Raw genomic sequence first — 19,782 nt, 5'->3', positions numbered from 1 at the left:
ATAGCGGTGATCGGAACCTTTCCGGGTCATCGATGACCCGGAAAAAAATGGCGGTCGGTGCTGTCCGAGGACGGCACCGACCGCCATTACTGTAAAAAGTAATGGTGGTCACCGTGCCACCGGCCCGATCGCCGTGAACGGCCAGCCGTTCACGGCGATCGGGCCGGTGGCACGGCGATCAGAGTCCCACAAAATAGTAAATACCTGCCCTGGACCCCTCAGCTAGGTAGCCGAGGGGTCCAGAGCAGGTATTTGTACATTACTCACCTGTCCCGGGCTCCTGATCGGCGTCTTCCGGGTTCGCGGCGTCCTCGTCTTCATTCGGGTCTTCGGCTTCCTCCGTGACGTCACGTTCGGCTTCTCTCGGCTATTTTCGGCTCCAGCGTCGGCTTCTTCCGTATTTTGCGCTCTGCTGCCCTCTAGCGGCTGATATGTGTAATACACTTATCAGCAGCTACAGGGATGTTCAGAATGTAGAAAAAGTTTTTGTTTGTTTTTTTTCAAATTTTTTTTTTTCTATTTTCCGCACCCTATTGCCGCTGAATGTTGATCAGCATCGCACGAAAGTGCGCTGCTAATCAGCAACTCCTCCTTTTTGGCGTAGGGTGTTTTTTTTCTATATTCTTCTGCCACGGTCTGCTTATAAGTGCCGCACATAAGTGCGGCATTTATCAGCAACTCCTTTGTTGGCGTAGGTTTTTTTTTTTTTATACTTACTGTAAAAAAAAACACGTAAAAAAACACTACATTACACCACACTACATTGAATAAAGTTTGACACTACACCACTACATACCCCATATACTAGTCCCCATATAAAGATGGCCCCCAGGGTGTTTTCGGCGTCAGAGGGATACGTTATTATTACCTCCGACACCGAAACAGCCAGTGAGGATGAATGGGGGGGATCCTTCTTTCCTCCATTCATCCTCATCATCCAGTGACATGTCTGGGGGGTAGCGTAGCGTACGCTGCCCCCCAGACATGTCTTTTCCGCCAGTACCGTCCCAATAAGAGATCACGGTATGGCGTGAAATTCTCCAAACTCTGTGAGCGTACCTCTGGGTACACTTACAGATTTAGGGTACGTGCACACTGCGCAATGGCGAAGGATAACCCTTAGTGCATTCCGCAGCTGGCACCCGCCGGTGGACTGATGTGGGCGCATGTCTCTACCCGTGTCATAGACTCCATTCTATGCACGGGCGGATTCCATCGTCCGTCCAAAGAATGAACACGTTGGACGGAGAGCGGAATCCGCCCGTGCATAGAATGGAGTCTATGACACGGACGGAGACGTGCGCCTGCATCAGTCCGCCGGCGGGTGCCAACTGCGGAATGCACGAAGGGTTATCTGTCGCGATTCCGCAGTGTGCACGTACCCTTAGAGTGTATGTAGGAAGGGACACCCGAATGCAGCCCCCAGATGCCCCCTCCCCCCCCCCATCCTCGGAACAAGTGGGAAGATCGTCCGGGAACTGATCTTCCCACTGCTGGATAAAGGTCACCACCTGTACGGGGATAACTTTTATACCAGCACCCCCTCTTCCGGTCCCTCGCTGCCCTGTAGCTTGCGGCACGATCCAAACATATCAGAAGCAGTAATAGCGCCCTAATATTTAGCAGCCATGGAGTGGACCCAGCGCTTCTGGATATGAAGGACCCCGTATCGCACCAGGAGAACATTTTCCAGGTGACGTCCCCCACACTGGAGAAAGGGAGACCCCAGAAGAAGTGCAGAGTGTGGGGTAACAGGGGGATCAGGAAGGACACCATTTACCAGTGTGACACCTGTCCTGATCACCCCGGCCTCTGCATACTGGATCGCTCCAAGGCGCACCACACGTCACTGGGGTTCTACATTATCTAAATTCTGTCCCTTATTCCTATTTCAGGGGTCACGTTGATCCGGGGATTATTCTGATCGCCATTATGGAGTCGGGAAGGAATTTTTCCCAGTGATGAGGCTACTGTAGTCTGCCTCACAAGGGTTTTTTGCCTTCCTCTGGATCAACACAGGTTGAATTTGATGGACACCTGTCATTTCCAACCTTATAAACTAATAATTGGCCTAATACCCCCAAATAAATTAGAATTGTCCCTTTTCCCCAGCTAAATAGGTATGGCCGCCATTCCCATTAGAGGATGCCATGATGCAATTACAGAGCCTCTGTGCGGCCAGGACAGTAGAAACCCCCCACAAGTGACCCCATTCTGGAAACTACACCCCATAAGGAATCTAACAAGGGGGGCAGCGGGGATATGGCCCCCTGGTGACGGCCACATTTGGGACGTGAAAATGAAAAAAATAGTTTTTTTTATTTTCTCGGCACATGTTCTACATAAGTGCCCGTCACCAGTGGGGTCCATATGCTCACTGCACCCCTTGTTAGATTCCTTATGGGGTGTAGTTCCCAGAATGGGGTCACTTGTCGGGGGTTTCTACTGTCCTGGCAGCACAGGAGCTTTGTAATTGCGACATGGCCTCCATCCTCCATTCCAGCCTCTAAATGGCGCTCTGTCCCTTTGGTGGCTTGCCCTGTGCCCATTTGGCACATTATGCCCACATGTGGGGTATTTTCGTACTCAGGGGAAACTACCCTACACGTTTTGTGTTCATTTTCTTTTTTAACCCCTTGTGGAAATGGAAAAAAATCAAGGCTAGACCAACATTTAGTGTAATTTTTGTAAAATTTTTACTCTAAATCATTAATCTTGTCATGATTTTTTCATTTTCACAAGGGGTTAAAAGATAAAAAAAAAACATTTAATGTGTAGCGCAAAATACCCCACATGTGTACATAAAGCGCCATTCGGGTGCAGGGTAAGCCTCCGAAGGGACGGAGCGCCATTTGGTTTTTGAAGGCTGGATTTGGATGGAATGGATTTTGAGGGGCCATGTTGCATTCAAAAGGCCCCTGTGTTGCCAAGACAGTTGAAACCCCCCACAAGTGACCCCATTATGGAAACTACACCCCTCAGGGAATGTAACAAGGGGTGTAGTGAGCATATGAACCCCACTGGTGACGGGCACAAATGTGGAACAATGTGGCGTGAAAATGAAATATTACATTTTTTACACTATAATGTTGGTTTAGCCTTGAATTTATCATTTTCACAAGGGGTTAAAAAGAGGGGAAAAAAACAAAATGTGTAGAGCAATTTCCCCCGAGTCCGTAAATACCACACATGTGGACCTAAAGCGCCATGTGGGCGCAGGGCAAGCCTCCGAAGGGAAGGAGCACCATTTGGATTTTGGAGGTTGGATTTGGCTAGAATGGATGATGAACGCCATGTCGCATTTACAGAGCCCTCGTGCTGCCAAAACACTGGAAACCCCCCACAAGTGACCCCATTCTGGAAACTGCAGCCCTCAGGGAATCTAACAAGGGGTGCAGTGAGGATATGGACCCCTTGATGACGGGCACATTTGTGCCATGAAAGTGAAAAAATGAAATTTTTTACTCTTACGTCACATTGTTCCACATTTGTGCCCGTCACCAGTGGGGTCCATACGCTCACTGTGCCCCTTGTTAGATTCCTTGAGGGGTGTAGTTTCCAGAATGGGGTCACTTGTGGGGGGTTTCCAGTGTCTTGGCAGCACGAGGGCTCTGTAAATGCGACATGGCCCTTGAAATCCTTTCCAGTGAAATTCAGCTTCCAAAAGCCAATTGGCGCTCCTTCCCTTTGGAGGTTCGTCCTGCGCCCCCTTGGCACTTTATCGCCACATGTGGGGTATTTCCGTACTCGGGAGAAACTGCGCTACACATTTTGTGTCTTTTTTTGCCTCTTATCCCTTAAAGAAAATGAAAAATTGAAGGCTAGAACAACGTTTTAGTGTAAAAAATAAATTTTTCTTTTTTCACGCCATATTGTTCGGAAAATCTGTGGCGCACCTGTGGGGTCCAGATGCTTACCGCACCCCTTGTTACATTCCTTGAGGGGTGTAGTTTTCTACATGGTGTCCCTTTAGGGGTGTTTTTTAGGTTTTGACACCCCAGAGCCTCTGCCAACCTGAAGTGGTACAGTCAGAAATGACCAAATATAACGGAGGCGTTGAAATTCACTAGGCGCTCCCTTATATCTGAGGCTTGTGGTTGGGTCAAATAGCGCAATAGGGCCACATATGGGGTATTTCTATAAACTGCAGAAACGGGGCAATAATTATTGGGGTGCATTTCTCTGGTAATAGGTTTATAATTATGAAAAATATTGGATTACAATAAAATCTCTACACAGAAAATTAAAATTTTCAAATTCCTTACACACTTAGCTTTTATTTCTGTGACTCCCCTAAAGGGTTAAAACACTTTCTGGATATGCTTTTGCAGAGTTTGGGGGGTGCAGTTTCTGAAATGGGGTGCTTTGTGGGGCTTTCTAACATACCGGCCCCTCAAATACACTTTAAACCTGAACAGGTCCCTAAAAATATCTGATTTTGAAATTTTACTGAAAATTTGGAAATTTGCTGCTAATGTTTTAAGCTTCCTATTGTCTAAAAAAAATGAAAGATAGTTTAATAAATGTGGCCAACATAAAGTAGACATGTTGCTAATGCTATTTAATATATAATTTATGTGGTATAACCACTTTCTGTATACGCAAAAAAGTTTAAAAGTTGGAAAAATGCATTTTTTCACATTTTTTCACATTATTTGTTTTTTTTTCATAAAGATTTGTTATGAGTATCGACTCCAATTTACCAGAAATGTAAAGTACAATATGTCACGAGAAAACAATCTCAGAATCAGCCGTATAGGTAAAAGCATCCCGAAGTTATTAATGACTAAAGTGACACTGGTCATATTCATAAAATTTGTCTCTGTCATTAAGGCCATTTCAGGCCCGGTCCTTAAGGGGTTAAGAGCAGAACCCACAAAGAGAACGTCCCTGAGGGTGAAGGACATTGTCTATCCTGGTGTGAAGAATCGGACTTCTCCCATATCACTGTCTATAAAGGCGATCCTCCGATTTCTCCAGGATGGGTTTGAGAATGGGCTGAAGCTGCGACCGTCACAGTACATGTCTCTGTTCTTTATGCTCTTCCAGACAGCTGACTGTCCCATAAATCCCTAATACAGAGATTTATTAAAGCTACGCAAAGGATTAAAGCCACTGTAATGGATCCAACTCCAGGTGGGATCCGGGACTCGTCCTTCATCACCTTGCTCGGCTCCGTTTTGAGTTCTTATCTTTAGTTGAATTATAATACCTGACCCTCAAGGTGCTTCCTAGTAGCTATTACATCTGCTAAACGCAGGAGGATGTTCAGACATTAGGAGCCACTGAACCAGATCTTGTTATCCTTCAGGACTTTGTCTTTTACCCTTAAGGTTCCTTCCTTATCCAACATTACTCCGCAGATTGAGTTACCTGTTTTTGCCTAAATTCCTCCAATGAGGAAGCGTTACAACCGCACTCTGGTTGTGGGCGGAGCCTTGAGCCTGCGCTCTCTGGTTGTGGGCGGAGCCTTGGGCCTGCACTCTCTGGTTGTGGGCGGAGCCTTGAGCCTGCGCTCTCTGGTTGTGGGCGGAGCCTTGGGCCTGCACTCTCTGGTTGTGGGCGGAGCCTTGAGAGTTTATTTAGTGAGAACCAGACAAGTCAGAAGATTTTTATCTGTATCTTTTTCAGGAAGTAACAGTGATTGGAAGTCCTGAAAAGCCACTTTATCCAGATGGATACGGCAGACTCTTGTGTGTTACCAAGAGGTGAGAGTCCAAGTACCTGAATCCATTAAGGCCCTTACCACAAGGGCAATGTCTACATCCTGGGTGGAGGAGATGTGCATGCTCATTGATCAGATATACAGAACTGCATTGTGGTCTTCTTATACTTTTGGACATTAGAACCTCTGGGCAACTAATCTTGGTAAAGCGGTTCTCATGGCTGCTGTATGATTCTCCCCCCTTTATGTGATCTTGCTATATCCCCATTATGTGCTGCTGCTTAGGACGTAAGGGAAAGGGGAATTTTATACTCACCGTAAATTCTCTTTCCTGTAGTCCGAAACAGCAGCACAAACTAACCCTCCCTATAAAAGTTTATGCAGAATACCTTGAGTGTTTTGGGTTATGTTTTCCTAGATCGTTAGAAGTGCACAAGGAGGCTAGAGGTCAGCATAGGCCTTATAGGCGGGGCAATTCTTTATTGCTTGTTACCATCTGTCCTATCATTGCAGGAAGATAGAATCTTCCCCATTATGTGCTGCTGCTTCAGACTACAGGAAAGAGAATTTACGGTGAGTATAAAATTCCCCTATATATACACCCCAGCATACCATTATATGTATACAGCCCAGCATACCAATATATATATATATATATATATACACTCAATGGCCACTTTATTAGGTACACCCTGCTAGTAACGGGTTGGACCCCCTTTTGCCCTCAGAGCTGCCCCAATTCTTGGTGGCATAGATACAACAAGGTGCTGGAAGCTTCCTCAGAGATTTTGGTCCATAGTGACATGATGACATCACACAGTTGCCGCAGATTTGTCGGCTGCACATCCATGATGCCAATCTCCCGTTCCACCACATCCCAAAGATGCTCTATTGGATTGAGATCTGGTGACTGTGGAGGCCATTTGAGTACAGTGACCTCATTGTCCTGTTCAAGAAACCAGTCTGAGATGATTCTAGCTTTATGACATGGCGCATTATCCTGCTGAAAGTAGCCATCAGATGTTGGGTCCATTGTGGTCATAAAGGGATGGACATGGTCAGCAACAATACTCAGGTAGGCCGGGGCGTTGCAACCATGCTCAATTGGTACCAAGGGGCCCAAAGAGTGCCAAGAAAATATTCCCCACACCATGACACCACCACCACCAGCCTGAACCGTTGATACAAGGCAGGATGGATCCATGCTTTCATGTTGTTGACGCCAAATTCTGACCCTACCATCCGAATGTCGCAGCAGAAATCGAGACTCATCAGACCAGGCAACGTTTTTCCAATCTTCTACTTTCCAATTTCGATGAGCTTGTGCAAATTGTAGCCTCAGTTTCCTGTTCTTAGCTGAGCGGAGTGGCCCCCGGTGTGGTCTTCTGCTGCTGTAGCCCATCTGCCTCAGAGTTGGCCGTACTGTGCGTTCAGAGATGCTCTTCTGCCTACCTTGGCTGTAACGGTTGGCTATTTGAGTCACTGTTGCCTTTCTATCAGCTGGAACCAGTCTGCCCATTCTCCTCTGACTTCTGGCATCAACAAGGCATTTCCGCCCACAGAACTGCCGCTCACTGGATGGTTTTTCTTTTTCGGACCATTCTCTGTAAACCCTAGAGATGGTTGTGCGTGAAAATCCCAGTAGATCAGCAGTTTCTGAAATACTCAGACCAGCCCTTCTGGCACCAACAACCATGCCACGTTCAAAGGCCTCAAATCACCTTTCTTCCCCATACTGATGCTCGGTTTGAACTGCAGGAGATTGTCTTGACCATGTCTACATGCCTAAATGCACTGAGTTGCCACCATGTGATTGGCTGATTAGAAATTAAGTGGTAGCGTGCAGTTGGACAGGTGTACCTAATAAAGTGGCCGGTGAGTGTATATCTGAAGAAGGTTTTATTCCCCGCAGTAACAGATTTTGCCATTTCTTCTTCTTTTGAGGCTTTAGCAGCATTTATAATCTGCTTTGCCTCCTTCTGTATACTTTTATACGTCTCTGTCAGCTACCCCCCCCCCCAGGCTCTGTATACCTCCTATAGGATGATATGTCTCCTTCTATATACTTTTATACGTCTGTCAGCTTCATTCCCAGTCTCTGTATACCTCCTATCAGATATGCCTCCTTCTGTATACATTTATATGTCTCTCTGTCAGCTTCATTCCCAGTCTCCTTATACTTCCTATACGCTGCCTTTTTTCCTTTTACAATGGCCTTAACCTCTCTAGTAACCATAATGGATTCTTCTTCCTTTTACTTTTGCTAACTTCTCGTACATGTAGTCTAGTTGCCTTTAATATGGCATTTTTTAATTCTACCCACTGAGTGCTCTAGGGGATAGGATTTTGGAACACGGATTGCATGATATATGGAGGGATAGAAACCCGGAGAAAAAGGAGTAAACGTGCTGGAACGGGGCAAAGGGTTATACTATCAAGAATAGACATTGGGTTTGTGAATAGGCTTATGGTACAGAAGGTTAAAATATGAAACCCTTAAGTAGAGGCCTATGTGATCAGGCACCAGTTATGTTTGAGTTATTTACAGGACACTGAATATTAGAATAAATGGTCACTGGTTGAATTTAATTCCTAATATTGGAGAATTGGGGAAGGAGTTTGAAGAAATATGGAAAATGAATGTTAATTCGGCTCCATTACAGGAGGTTTGGGATACACTAAGGCGGCGATAAGAGGGAAACCCTTTGGGGTAGAAGGGCTATAGGCTCAAGGAAAGAAAACAAGAGGAGAATCTGCGACTAAGGGAGGAGGAATATAAGAGACCCGGGTCAGAGGGTGCAATTTTACCGTTTGATATAACTAAAAATAATTGGGATAATTATCTGCTAGAAAAAGCTAAAAACCAGATGGCTTTTTGGGGAAAGAAAAATGATTTGAGGTCGGGTGTTCCTATAGAGGCCTCATGTAAAAAATCACTAATAGGGAGATTCAGGCGATTAAACCTCCCACTGGTCATATCGGTATCGGTACATAGAGAGATTGGAAACTCCTTCTACCATATTTATTTATACACCTGAAGACGAGATTTCCAGAAATGACGTCAAGAAAGTATTAGATAGATGTTGTCTTCCTAAGGTAAACCTCATTTTACAATATTTATCTGGTCACCGTTAGTCAGACCTTCCGCCTGGATCCCATTGGTGGAGTTTGGTGTTTTCCTCATTATTCCCTCCATCATAGACTACTATAGCCCCCCAGCTCCTCCTCTCCATGCTCCGCTCTATCTGTAGTATGTGACACTGTAGCCCCCCAGCTCCTCCTCTCCATGCTCCGCTCTATCTGTATGTGACACTATAGCCCCCCAGCTCCTCCTCTCCATGCTCCGCTCTATCTGTATGTGACACTGTAGCCCCCCAGCTCCTCCTCTCCATGCTCCGCTCTATCTGTATGTGACACTGTAGCCCCCCAGCTCCTCCTCTCCATGCTCCGCTCTATCTGTATGTGACACTATAGCCCCCCAGCTCCTCCTCTCCATGCTCCGCTCTATCTGTATGTGACACTGTAGCCCCCCAGCTCCTCCTCTCCATGCTCCGCTCTATCTGTAGTATGTGACACTGTAGCCCCCCAGCTCCTCCTCTCCATGCTCCGCTCTATCTGTATGTGACACTGTAGCCCCCCAGCTCCTCCTCTCCATGCTCCGCTCTATCTGTAGTATGTGACACTGTAGCCCCCCAGCTCCTCCTCTCCATGCTCCGCTCTATCTGTAGTATGTGACACTGTAGCCCCCCAGCTCCTCCTCTCCATGCTCCGCTCTATCTGTATGTGACACTGTAGCCCCCCAGCTCCCCCTCTCCATGCTCCGCTCTATCTGTAGTATGTGACACTGTAGCCCCCCAGCTCCTCCTCTCCATGCTCCGCTCTATCTGTATGTGACACTGTAGCCCCCCAGCTCCTCCTCTCCATGCTCCGCTCTATCTGTATGTGACACTGTAGCCCCCCAGCTCCTCCTCTCCATGCTCCGCTCTGTCTGTATGTGACACTGTAGCCCCCCAGCTCCTCCTCTCCATGCTCCGCTCTATCTGTATGTGACACTGTAGCCCCCCAGCTCCTCCTCTCCATGCTCCGCTCTATCTGTAGTATGTGACACTGTAGCCCCCCAGCTCCCCCTCTCCATGCTCCGCTCTATCTGTATGTGACACTGTAGCCCCCCAGCTCCTCCTCTCCATGCTCCGCTCTATCTGTATGTGACACTGTAGCCCCCCAGCTCCTCCTCTCCATGCTCCGCTCTATCTGTATGTGACACTGTAGCCCCCCAGCTCCTCCTCTCCCTGCTCCGCTCTATCTGTATGTGACACTGTAGCCCCCCAGCTCCTCCTCTCCCTGCTCCGCTCTATCTGTATGTGACACTGTAGCCCCCCAGCTCCTCCTCTCCATGCTCCGCTCTATCTGTAGTATGTGACACTGTAGCCCCCCAGCTCCTCCTCTCCATGCTCCGCTCTGTCTGTATGTGACACTGTAGCCCCCCAGCTCCTCCTCTCCATGCTCCGATCTATCTGTAGTATGTGACACTGTAGCCCCCCAGCTCCTCCTCTCCATGCTCCGCTCTATCTGTATGTGACACTGTAGCCCCCCAGCTCCTCCTCTCCATGCTCCGCTCTATCTGTAGTATGTGACACTGTAGCCCCCCAGCTCCTCCTCTCCATGCTCCGCTCTATCTGTATGTGACACTGTAGCCCCCCAGCTCCCCCTCTCCATGCTCCGCTCTATCTGTAGTATGTGACACTGTAGCCCCCCAGCTCCTCCTCTCCATGCTCCGCTCTATCTGTATGTGACACTGTAGCCCCCCAGCTCCTCCTCTCCATGCTCCGCTCTATCTGTATGTGACACTGTAGCCCCCCAGCTCCTCCTCTCCATGCTCCGCTCTATCTGTATGTGACACTGTAGCCCCCCAGCTCCTCCTCTCCATGCTCCGCTCTATCTGTATGTGACACTGTAGCCCCCCAGCTCCTCCTCTCCATGCTCCGCTCTATCTGTAGTATGTGACACTGTAGCCCCCCAGCTCCTCCTCTCCATGCTCCGCTCTATCTGTATGTGACACTGTAGCCCCCCAGCTCCTCCTCTCCACGCTCCGCTATATCTGTATGTGGCACTGTAGCCCCCCAGCTCCTCCTCTCCATGCTCCGCTCTATCTGTATGTGACACTGTAGCCCCCCAGCTCCCCCTCTCCATGCTCCGCTCTATCTGTATGTGACACTGTAGCCCCCCAGCTCCCCCTCTCCATGCTCCGCTCTATCTGTATGTGACACTGTAGCCCCCCAGCTCCTCCTCTCCATGCTCCGCTCTATCTGTAGTATGTGACACTGTAGCCCCCCAGCTCCTCTCCACGCTCCGCTCTATCTGTATGTGACACTGTAGCCCCCCAGCTCCTCCTCTCCATGCTCCGCTCTATCTGTATGTGACACTGTAGCCCCCCAGCTCCTCCTCTCCATGCTCCGCTCTATCTGTAGTATGTGACACTGTAGCCCCCCAGCTCCTCCTCTCCATGCTCCGCTCTATCTGTATGTGACACTGTAGCCCTCCAGCTCCTCCTCTCCTCCTCTCCATGCTCCGCTCTATCTGTAGTATGTGACACTGTAGCCCCCCAGCTCCTCCTCTCCATGCTCCGCTCTATCTGTATGTGACACTGTAGCCCCCCAGCTCCTCCTCTCCATGCTCCGCTCTATCTGTAGTATGTGACACTGTACTGTACTCATCAGAATGTCATCAAAGCAAAGAGGAAATAATGGCCTACTTAGATAAGTTCCAGGTGCCATGTTGGTCACCACAAGAACGTGAAATACTCAATGCTCCACTAACTAGGGCTGAGTGCTTTCAAGCATTGGGTGGTATGGGGGATGGTAGGGCTCCGGAGGAATCCCTGTTGAGATCTATAAAAAAGAGTGGGAAGTAAGATTGTGGATGAGTTGTTGAGAGTCTTTAATTATTCCTTGGAAGTAGGGTATATGCCCCAATCAATGAGAGAAGTGATCATTACATTGATATCCAAGGAAGGGAAGGACCCTCGGAGCCCGGAGTCATATCGCCCCATATCACTAATTAATTCTGATGCTAAAGTGTTAGCTAAGATTCTGGCAAATCGCTTGAATAAGGTCATGAATCTGCTGATCCATGAAGACCAATCTGGCTTTATTCAAGGGAGGGGGGAATATAGGAATATAAGGAGAGCATTTACTAATATTCAGGAGGGTGGCCAGTCTCCCAGAGGTAAGGCCGTCATTACACTCGATGTTACTAAAGCATTTGATAGAATTAAATGGAATTACCTCTGGGCAGTACTGAGGAAGATGGGCTTGGGTGATGAATTTATTAAGTGGATTCAGTTGTTGTATAGAGACCCAAGCGTGAGGGTATTAGTAAACTCCCAAATGTCATCTGCTTTTTTTCTTTCTAGAGGTACAAGACAGGGCTGCCCTCTCTCCCCCCTTCTTTTTGATGTGGCTATGGAACCTTTGGCCATTGCCCTTCGTGAAAATAAGGAATTTACTGGTTTCCAATATGGGGATAGGGAAGAAAAAGTGTCTATGTTTGCGGACGATATAATGCTTTTTGTCTCTAACATCCAGTCATCTCTAGCTAGGGTCATGAGTTTAATTGAGTTCGGTAGCTTTTCAGGGTTCTTAGTGAACTGGCAAAAGTCATCGGCCATGTTCTTTTTTTTTTTTATTTGCAAAAGTTTTTATTATCACATCCATAAATACAAAAAAAGTTTTACACACAAACAAATTTTCCAGTTTTCCCCTTTTTTCCAAAACCCCCCTCCTCCCTTATCCCTTCCCCTCCCCCCCCCCTTCCCCAGGTGGACCTCCAATACTCAAACCAGACCAGACCAGTGTTTCTATTTTTACTCCTACTATCTTCTTCACTACTCTCTTCCTCTTTCCCATACCTTTTCATACTTAACATACTGTTTTACCAAATTATTCCAAGTCCCCACTCTTAATATTTCATTTGTATTCCAACTCCGTACAATCATAAGTCTTGCCACAAACAATCTCCTACCCAACACTTCCTTTTTTTCCTATCCATTCCCCCCACTTGTGAATCATCTCCCAATATTATCAACGCTGGATACGGTACTATTCTATATTCCAGTTCTTCTTCTATTGCCTTTATTATTTCTCGCCAGAATTTTCCCAGGGCCGTACATGTCCAAAAGATGTGCAACCAATCTTCTACCTTTTCCCCACATCTTGCACAGTCGGCCGTGGATCTTTTGCCTATTTTTTCCAGAAAAGAGGGAGTGTAGTACAAACGGTGCAAAACATGAAGCTGCACCATCTGGTGATTTTGGTTTACCGACACTTTCTTAACATTTTTTAGTATACTCTCCCATTGCCCCTCCGACATTTTACCTAATTCCTTCTCCCATTTCCCCCTACATCCCATTTCCATCTTCCCCTGATTTTCATCCATTAATTTCCCATATATTCGTGATACTCCCTTTTTAATACCCATACCTCTACTCAAGAGTGATATTATTTCCGGGGTAGTTCCCACTATAAGCAACTCTCTATTCTCAGTATCCCCGACGGCATGCTTCAACTGTTCGTATTCATACCATTCTTTCCCCTCTAGACCAAACTCATCCCTTAAATGCTGCCAAGTTTTCAATTTCCCATCTCATCGGCCATGTCCTTGTCAGAAGAGGATAGGGGTATATGTGGCCAACTAAATGTAATTATGCCAGGTGAACCTTGTAAATATCTTGGTATTAATATAACGACTGACTTAAGGGTAGCTTCACACGGGCGGGCTCGCAGCGAGATTCTCGCTGCGAGCCCGGCAGGTCCTGTCAGTTTCCATAAACTACATACTTGCTGCGGACCGCAGCGAGTATGTAATTGTACCGCGCTTAACTCCTTCTACTCCCGCCCGGCTCCCCCGCTGTAAGAAGCATACATTACCTCTCCTTGCTGCACGGGTCCGGCGTCCTGCTCTCCCGCCCGGCCAATCAGTGGCTGCGGCTGGGCAACACACTAATTGGCCGGACGGGAGAGCAGGACGCCGGACCCGAGCAGCAAGGACAGGTAATGTATGCTGCTTACAGCGGGGGAGCCGGGCGGGAGTAGAAGGAGTTAAGCGCGGTACAATTACATACTCGCTGCGGTCCGCAGCAAGTATGTAGTTTATGGGAACTGCCAGGACCTGCCGGGCTCGCAGCGAGAATCTCGCTGCGAGCCCGCCCGTGTGAAGCTACCCTAAATCAATTTTTGGAAGAAAACTTGTTTCCTGTTATAGATAAATTGTATAAGAAGATCAGAGTTTGGAATAGACTACCTATTGGTATGGCCGCAAGAGTAAGTTTGGTCAAGATGGTGATTTTGCCCCAAATTTTATGTTATATCTAACAGCCCTATATGGATAGATAAAGAACACCTTAAAAAAATAACAAAGATGTGTAACACCTTGATATGGGGTGGTAAGGTAGTTAGGATTGGGTATGCGACCTTGTCTCAGGATAGGGATAAGGGGGGACTAAAACGACCCGAGTTTGATAAGTACTATTTAGCTGCACAAATGGCCTATAGAGTTCGGTGGCATAAGTTTGATTGCACTGGTAAATGGCAGAGAACTTGTAATAATTTCCTACCGGATTTGCCTACTATTTTAGAGACGGGAATTAGATTTGGTAGAAGAACTGAGCCATTATGGTATATGATGAGTAAAGTTTGGTTTGGTACAAGAATGCTTAATTTAATTCACAGTACAGAGTTCACTCCGCTATGGGGGAATGCACAAACTGCACGACTATACAAAATACGTGACTACACATTTTGGGGAGATGGGGGGTGACTAAAGTAACGCAATTATTTGATGTTCAGGGTGAGTTGAAATCACTAGATACACTTATTACCGAGTATGGGGATATACCATTGGTCTTGTATAGATATATACAAGTTGCACATGCGATAAACTGTACAGAGGATAAAAAAAATGTTGGGTACAAGAACACAGGGTCTTTGGGGAGAATGTGACTAAAGCCACAAAGGCGATCATAGGGAGAATATACAAGATATTAAAGAAAAATGATGAAAATGGTAAAGTCACAAGGCACATGGGATTTAAAGAAAAGTGGGAAAGGGATCAGAAAGATGTAAATTGGGATAAAGTGTTTTCAGCAGTTAGGTGGTGTAGTGAAATACCTAGTCACAAGATTTCAGTTATTTATTATTTATAGAGCTCATTATACACCGAAAAAATTATACCAAATGAAATTCCGGCAAATTGATGTGTGTAATCGTTATAATGGCGAAGGTGGGGATTTGTTACACTTATTGTGGAGATGCCCGAAATTGCACCGATATTGGAGTAATATTAAAAGTGTGATAGACAAACTAGAGATTGAGATCGGTGAAGATCCCGGACTATATCTGCTATCTGATCTAACAAAATTAGAATGTTGCATAAAGCTCTTTTTGCAGCAAGGATGTGTATCCTACGGAAGCCTGGGCTATGTTACACCCCCCGGTATAGTATATATCCCCTCCTGTATACTGTGGCCTGGGCTATGTTACACCCCTGGTATAGTATATATCCCTCCTGTATACTGTGGCCTGGGCTATGTTACACCCCCTGGTATAGTATTTATCCCTCCTGTATACTGTGGCCTGGGCTATGTTACACCCCCGGTATAGTATATATCCCTCCTGTATACTGTGGCCTGGGCTATGTTACACCCCCTGGTATAGAAAATATCCCTCCTGTATACTGTGGCCTGGGCTATGTTACATCCCCTGGTATAGAATATATCCCCTCCTGTATACTGTGGCCTGGGCTATGTTACATCCCCTGGTATAGTATATATCCCCTCCTGTATACTGTGGCCTGGGCTATGTTACATCCCCCGGTATAGTATATATCCCCTCCTGTATACTGTGGCCTGGGCTATGTTACATCCCCTGGTATAGTATATATCCCTCCTGTATACTGTGGCCTGGGCTATGTTACACCCCCTGGTATAGAATATATCCCTCCTGTATACTGTGGCCTGGGCTATGTTACATCCCCTGGTATAGTATATATCCCTCCTGTATACTGTGGCCTGGGCTATGTTACATCCCCTGGTATAGAATATATCCCCTCCTGTATACTGTGGCCTGGGCTATGTTACACCCCCTGGTATAGTATATATCCCCTCCTGTATACTGTGGCCTGGGCTATGTTACATCCCCCGGTATAGTATATATCCCTCCTGTATACTGTGGCCTGGGCTATGTTACACCCCCGGTATAGTATATATCCCCTCCTGTATACTGTGGCCTGGGCTATGTTACACCCCCGGTATAGTATATATCCCTCCTGTATACTGTGGCCTGGGCTATGTTACATTCCCCGGTATAGTATATATCCCCTCCTGTGTACTGTGGTCTGGGCTATGTTACATCCCCTGGTATAGAATATATCCCTCCTGTATACTGTAGCCTGGGCTATGTTACACCCCCGGTATAGTATATATCCCCTCCTGTATACTGTGGCCTGGGCTATGTTACATCCCCTGGTATAGAATATATCCCTCCTGTATACTGTGGCCTGGGCTATGTTACATCCCCGGTATAGTATATATCCCCTCCTGTATACTGTGGCCTGGGCTATGTTACATCCCCCCGGTATATAATATATCCCCTCCTGTATACTGTAGCCTGGGCTATGTTACACCCCCGGTATATAATATATCCCCTCCTGTATACTGTGGCCTAGGCTATGTTACATCCCCGGTATAGTATATATCCCCTCCTGTATACTGTGGCCTGGGCTATGTTACATCCCCCCGGTATATAATATATCCCCTCCTGTATACTGTGGCCTGGGCTATGTTACACCCCCCGGTATAGAATATATCCCTTCTGTATACTGTGGCCTGGGCTATGTTACACCCCCCGGTATAGTATATATCCCCTCCTGTGTACTGTGGTCTGGGCCAGGGGTGAGAAAACCAGTGATGTAATAACATTATGGTCAGGGGTGTAACTAGAACTGGCTGGGCCCCATAGCAAACTTTTGATTGCCCCCCCCCCCCCCCCCCCCCCCCAACAACTGACCACTAAGCCGTGAAGAGAGAGCAATATGTATATATAGTATTAGGAAAAGCATTACAGCACCATGACCACTGCCATTACCACTATACTGTTACCAACCAAATCCAGTATGTTAAAGTGACAGTACCACCAGGCCCAGGCTGAAGCACTGGAGGCGGCTGACCCACCCCTAGTGGAAAGAAACCCCAGCCCCTCCATGACGTGACTCCATTAGAATCAATGGAACCCTATCATAGAGGGGCGGGGGTTTCCTCCCACTAAGGGTGGGTCGGCCACCTCCAGTGCTTCAGCCTGGGCCTGGTGGTACTGTCACTTTAAGATGAATAATACAAACAGTACCAGTTTACATAGGACAAATATTACCACCTCTCACTATTCTCACTACATACTGAATAATGCTACCACTGCTACGGAATAAAATCCACAGTCCAATATCACCAGTGGCCATATAGTGGCCTGTATAAGCTCTACACACCATAAGTGATTACAGTGCAGTTACAACCAATAACTCACAGGGGACGTGTTCTTTGAGTCCTTCACAGGAGTCGTCTTCTCCAGTTGGAGTTGCTCACTTTTTCCCTTCTTCTCCATCCAGCCTAGGCCTCCATGAGGACTTCTCTCAGTAGGATCTGCCAGACAACCAGTTTAGGTTCCTCACTCATGCCCCATCATCCTACACATCTATTTGCTCCATCTGTTCCCTCATATAGTAGTCCCCTCTGTATCCATATAGTATTTAGACCACGGTGTCCCTCATTAAGTAGTTAGACCCTTCTCTACCCCCCATATAGTAGTTAGGCCCGTCTGTGCCCCTATATAGTAGTCATACCCCGCTGTGCATCTGTATAGTAGTTAGGCCTCCGGGTGCAGGTAGCCCCCTTAGTAGGTAGTATCCCCATGTAGCTATTTCTCCCATAGTTAGTGTCCCTGGTAGGTAGGCATCCCCCTGTAATTTACCCCCCTATGTAGTAATTTCCTTGGATCTTGGATAGTTAGGCAATCCCATGTAAATTAACCTCTGCTCTCCCATGTAGGCAATCCTGTTAGTCAACCCCCCCATGTAGACAATCCCATGTAAATCCCCCACTTCCTATGTAGGCAATCCCATGTAAATCCCCCCACTTCCTATGTAGGCAATCCCATGTAAATCCCCCCCACTTCCTATGTAGGCAATCCCATGTAAATCCCCCCCACTTCCTATGTAGGCAATCCCATGTAAATTCCCCCCCCCCTTCCTATGTAGGCAATCCCATGTAATTAACCCCCTCCCAATGAAGCTATCCTCCTCCTCCCCTTCCCCATGTCGGCACCCTCATGCAGTTACTCACCTAAGTGCAGCAGCAGCGTCTCCTTCGTCCTGCACTGAGTATGAGTGATGTCTCTCAGGCTCCGGAGCGCTGGGGAGGGAGAGCGGCCTCATGTGACCAGGGGCAGAATGCTGCCTCCGGACACAAGAGTGATTGGCAGGGTCGGGAGCCAATGGCTCCTGACCTTGTCAATCACGGGCTGGCATTTAGCTGCTCCCCTGGGCCCCCTGATGCAGCAGGCCCGGTAGCGGCGGCTACGGCTGTAGTTCCGCCTTTGATTATGGCCCGGAGGGATATAGCATGGCCTAGGATGTTTTACACCCCCAGGTACAGTAAAACCTCGGTTCCCGAACAATTCGATTTTCGAACTAAATTTCCCCCTGAAGTTTTGCTCGGTACTCGAACTTTGCTCGGTACCCCCCGAACAAAACCAGGGGGATAACTGTCAGCTGACATAGGTGTTCGGGGACAGTGAGAGGCAGGAGCCGCCGCGCTCCTGCTCCAATCAGCTGCGGGGGACACCCTATAAAGAAGCCGGGATTCCTCTCATGATGGGATTCCTCACTTCTTTACAGGGTGTCCCCGGTTTAAATAGCCGCCCGCTCCTGCCTCTCACTGTTCCTGTGAACATGGAGCGTTCTTACGTTTTGTGGACCCGGGGGCTCTGCACCTGAGCCACGGAGTGTAAGAACCAATTAATCAGTTTAACATTGTTCCCTATGGGAATTTACAGCTCTGTCCTCGAACTGCTCGGTTCTGGAACAGCCTTCCAGAACCAATTATGTTCCAGAACCGAGGTACCACTGTATAGAGTTTATCCCCCGGGTTATACTATGGCCTGGTTCGACATTAGATGGATAAATTCTGATCTGGATGGATATACTCTGGCCGAGGCTATGTTACACCCAGGGGTATATTCTGGCCTGGAGGGGTATACTCTGGCCTAGGCTATTTTATACCCCGGGGTATACTCTGGCCTAGGCTATTTTATACCCCGGGGTATACTCTGGCCTAGGCTATAGAAGAATAGAGAAAAGAGGTGATAGGAAAGAAAGCAGAAATCCTACTGGTTCACAGATTTGCAATACTTCAGCTGTGCAGCTTCTATTCATCAATACATCTAGTGGTCAACTCTTAATACTAAAAAGTACAGACTTTTGCAAAGGGTGTGAATAATAGTAATACCCGTAGTGAGACACCACAGGAGGTTCGGCCTTTGTATAACAGCTTTTCTCTCCTTAGATGGCTGATAAATCGGAGTCTGGGACCCTGGAAGGCGATGAATTTGTGATGTTTTATAAAGCTCTGACCCAACGTGATGAGGTCCTTAAGATTTTCCAGGACTTTTCTAAGGATGGAAAGAAACTGACCCTGTTGGAATTTGTGGATTTCCTGCGGCAGGAGCAGCTGGAGGTTGATAACACTGAGGAGATTGCGATGGATCTTATAGCCAGATATGAACCATCTGAGACGGGTAAGATGGCGGCTCGCTGGTTTTCGCATTCTGTGGTAAATGTCTACATATCTGATAAAGAAGAAGCCAAGTGCGAGGGATACGCCACTAGAAAGTATCCAACTTATTCCAGGGCGGTGGATTATCTGCTGTACATATAGTGCGCGGGTATAAAATGAGTTCAGTATGGAGGGTTGTCCTCTGATACAGGAAAGGATGCCACAAAGTACTGGGTTACCCCATACACAGCACTGTACAGAATACAGGGTCCCCCCATACACAGAATAGATCTGTTGTGCC

The 19,782-nt window shown here is 47.3% G+C and overlaps 1 protein-coding gene across 1 annotated transcript in view; it reads left to right on the top strand.

Moving 5' to 3' along the window:
• Window positions 1-19,782, top strand: part of PLCD4 (phospholipase C delta 4) — a 204,425-nt gene that overhangs the window by 65,850 nt on the left and 118,793 nt on the right. The window contains exon 6 of the mRNA XM_069982245.1: window positions 19,272-19,503. Coding sequence (XP_069838346.1) covers window positions 19,272-19,503 — 232 coding nt within the window. The remainder of the gene's footprint in view (window positions 1-19,271; window positions 19,504-19,782) is intronic.

The sequence above is a fragment of the Dendropsophus ebraccatus genome, chromosome 9 (genome assembly GCF_027789765.1).
Source record: "Dendropsophus ebraccatus isolate aDenEbr1 chromosome 9, aDenEbr1.pat, whole genome shotgun sequence".
NCBI lineage: Eukaryota > Metazoa > Chordata > Amphibia > Anura > Hylidae > Dendropsophus > Dendropsophus ebraccatus.
The sequence above is the reverse complement of the archived record's forward strand: the minus strand, read 5'-3'. Positions and strand labels throughout refer to the sequence as shown.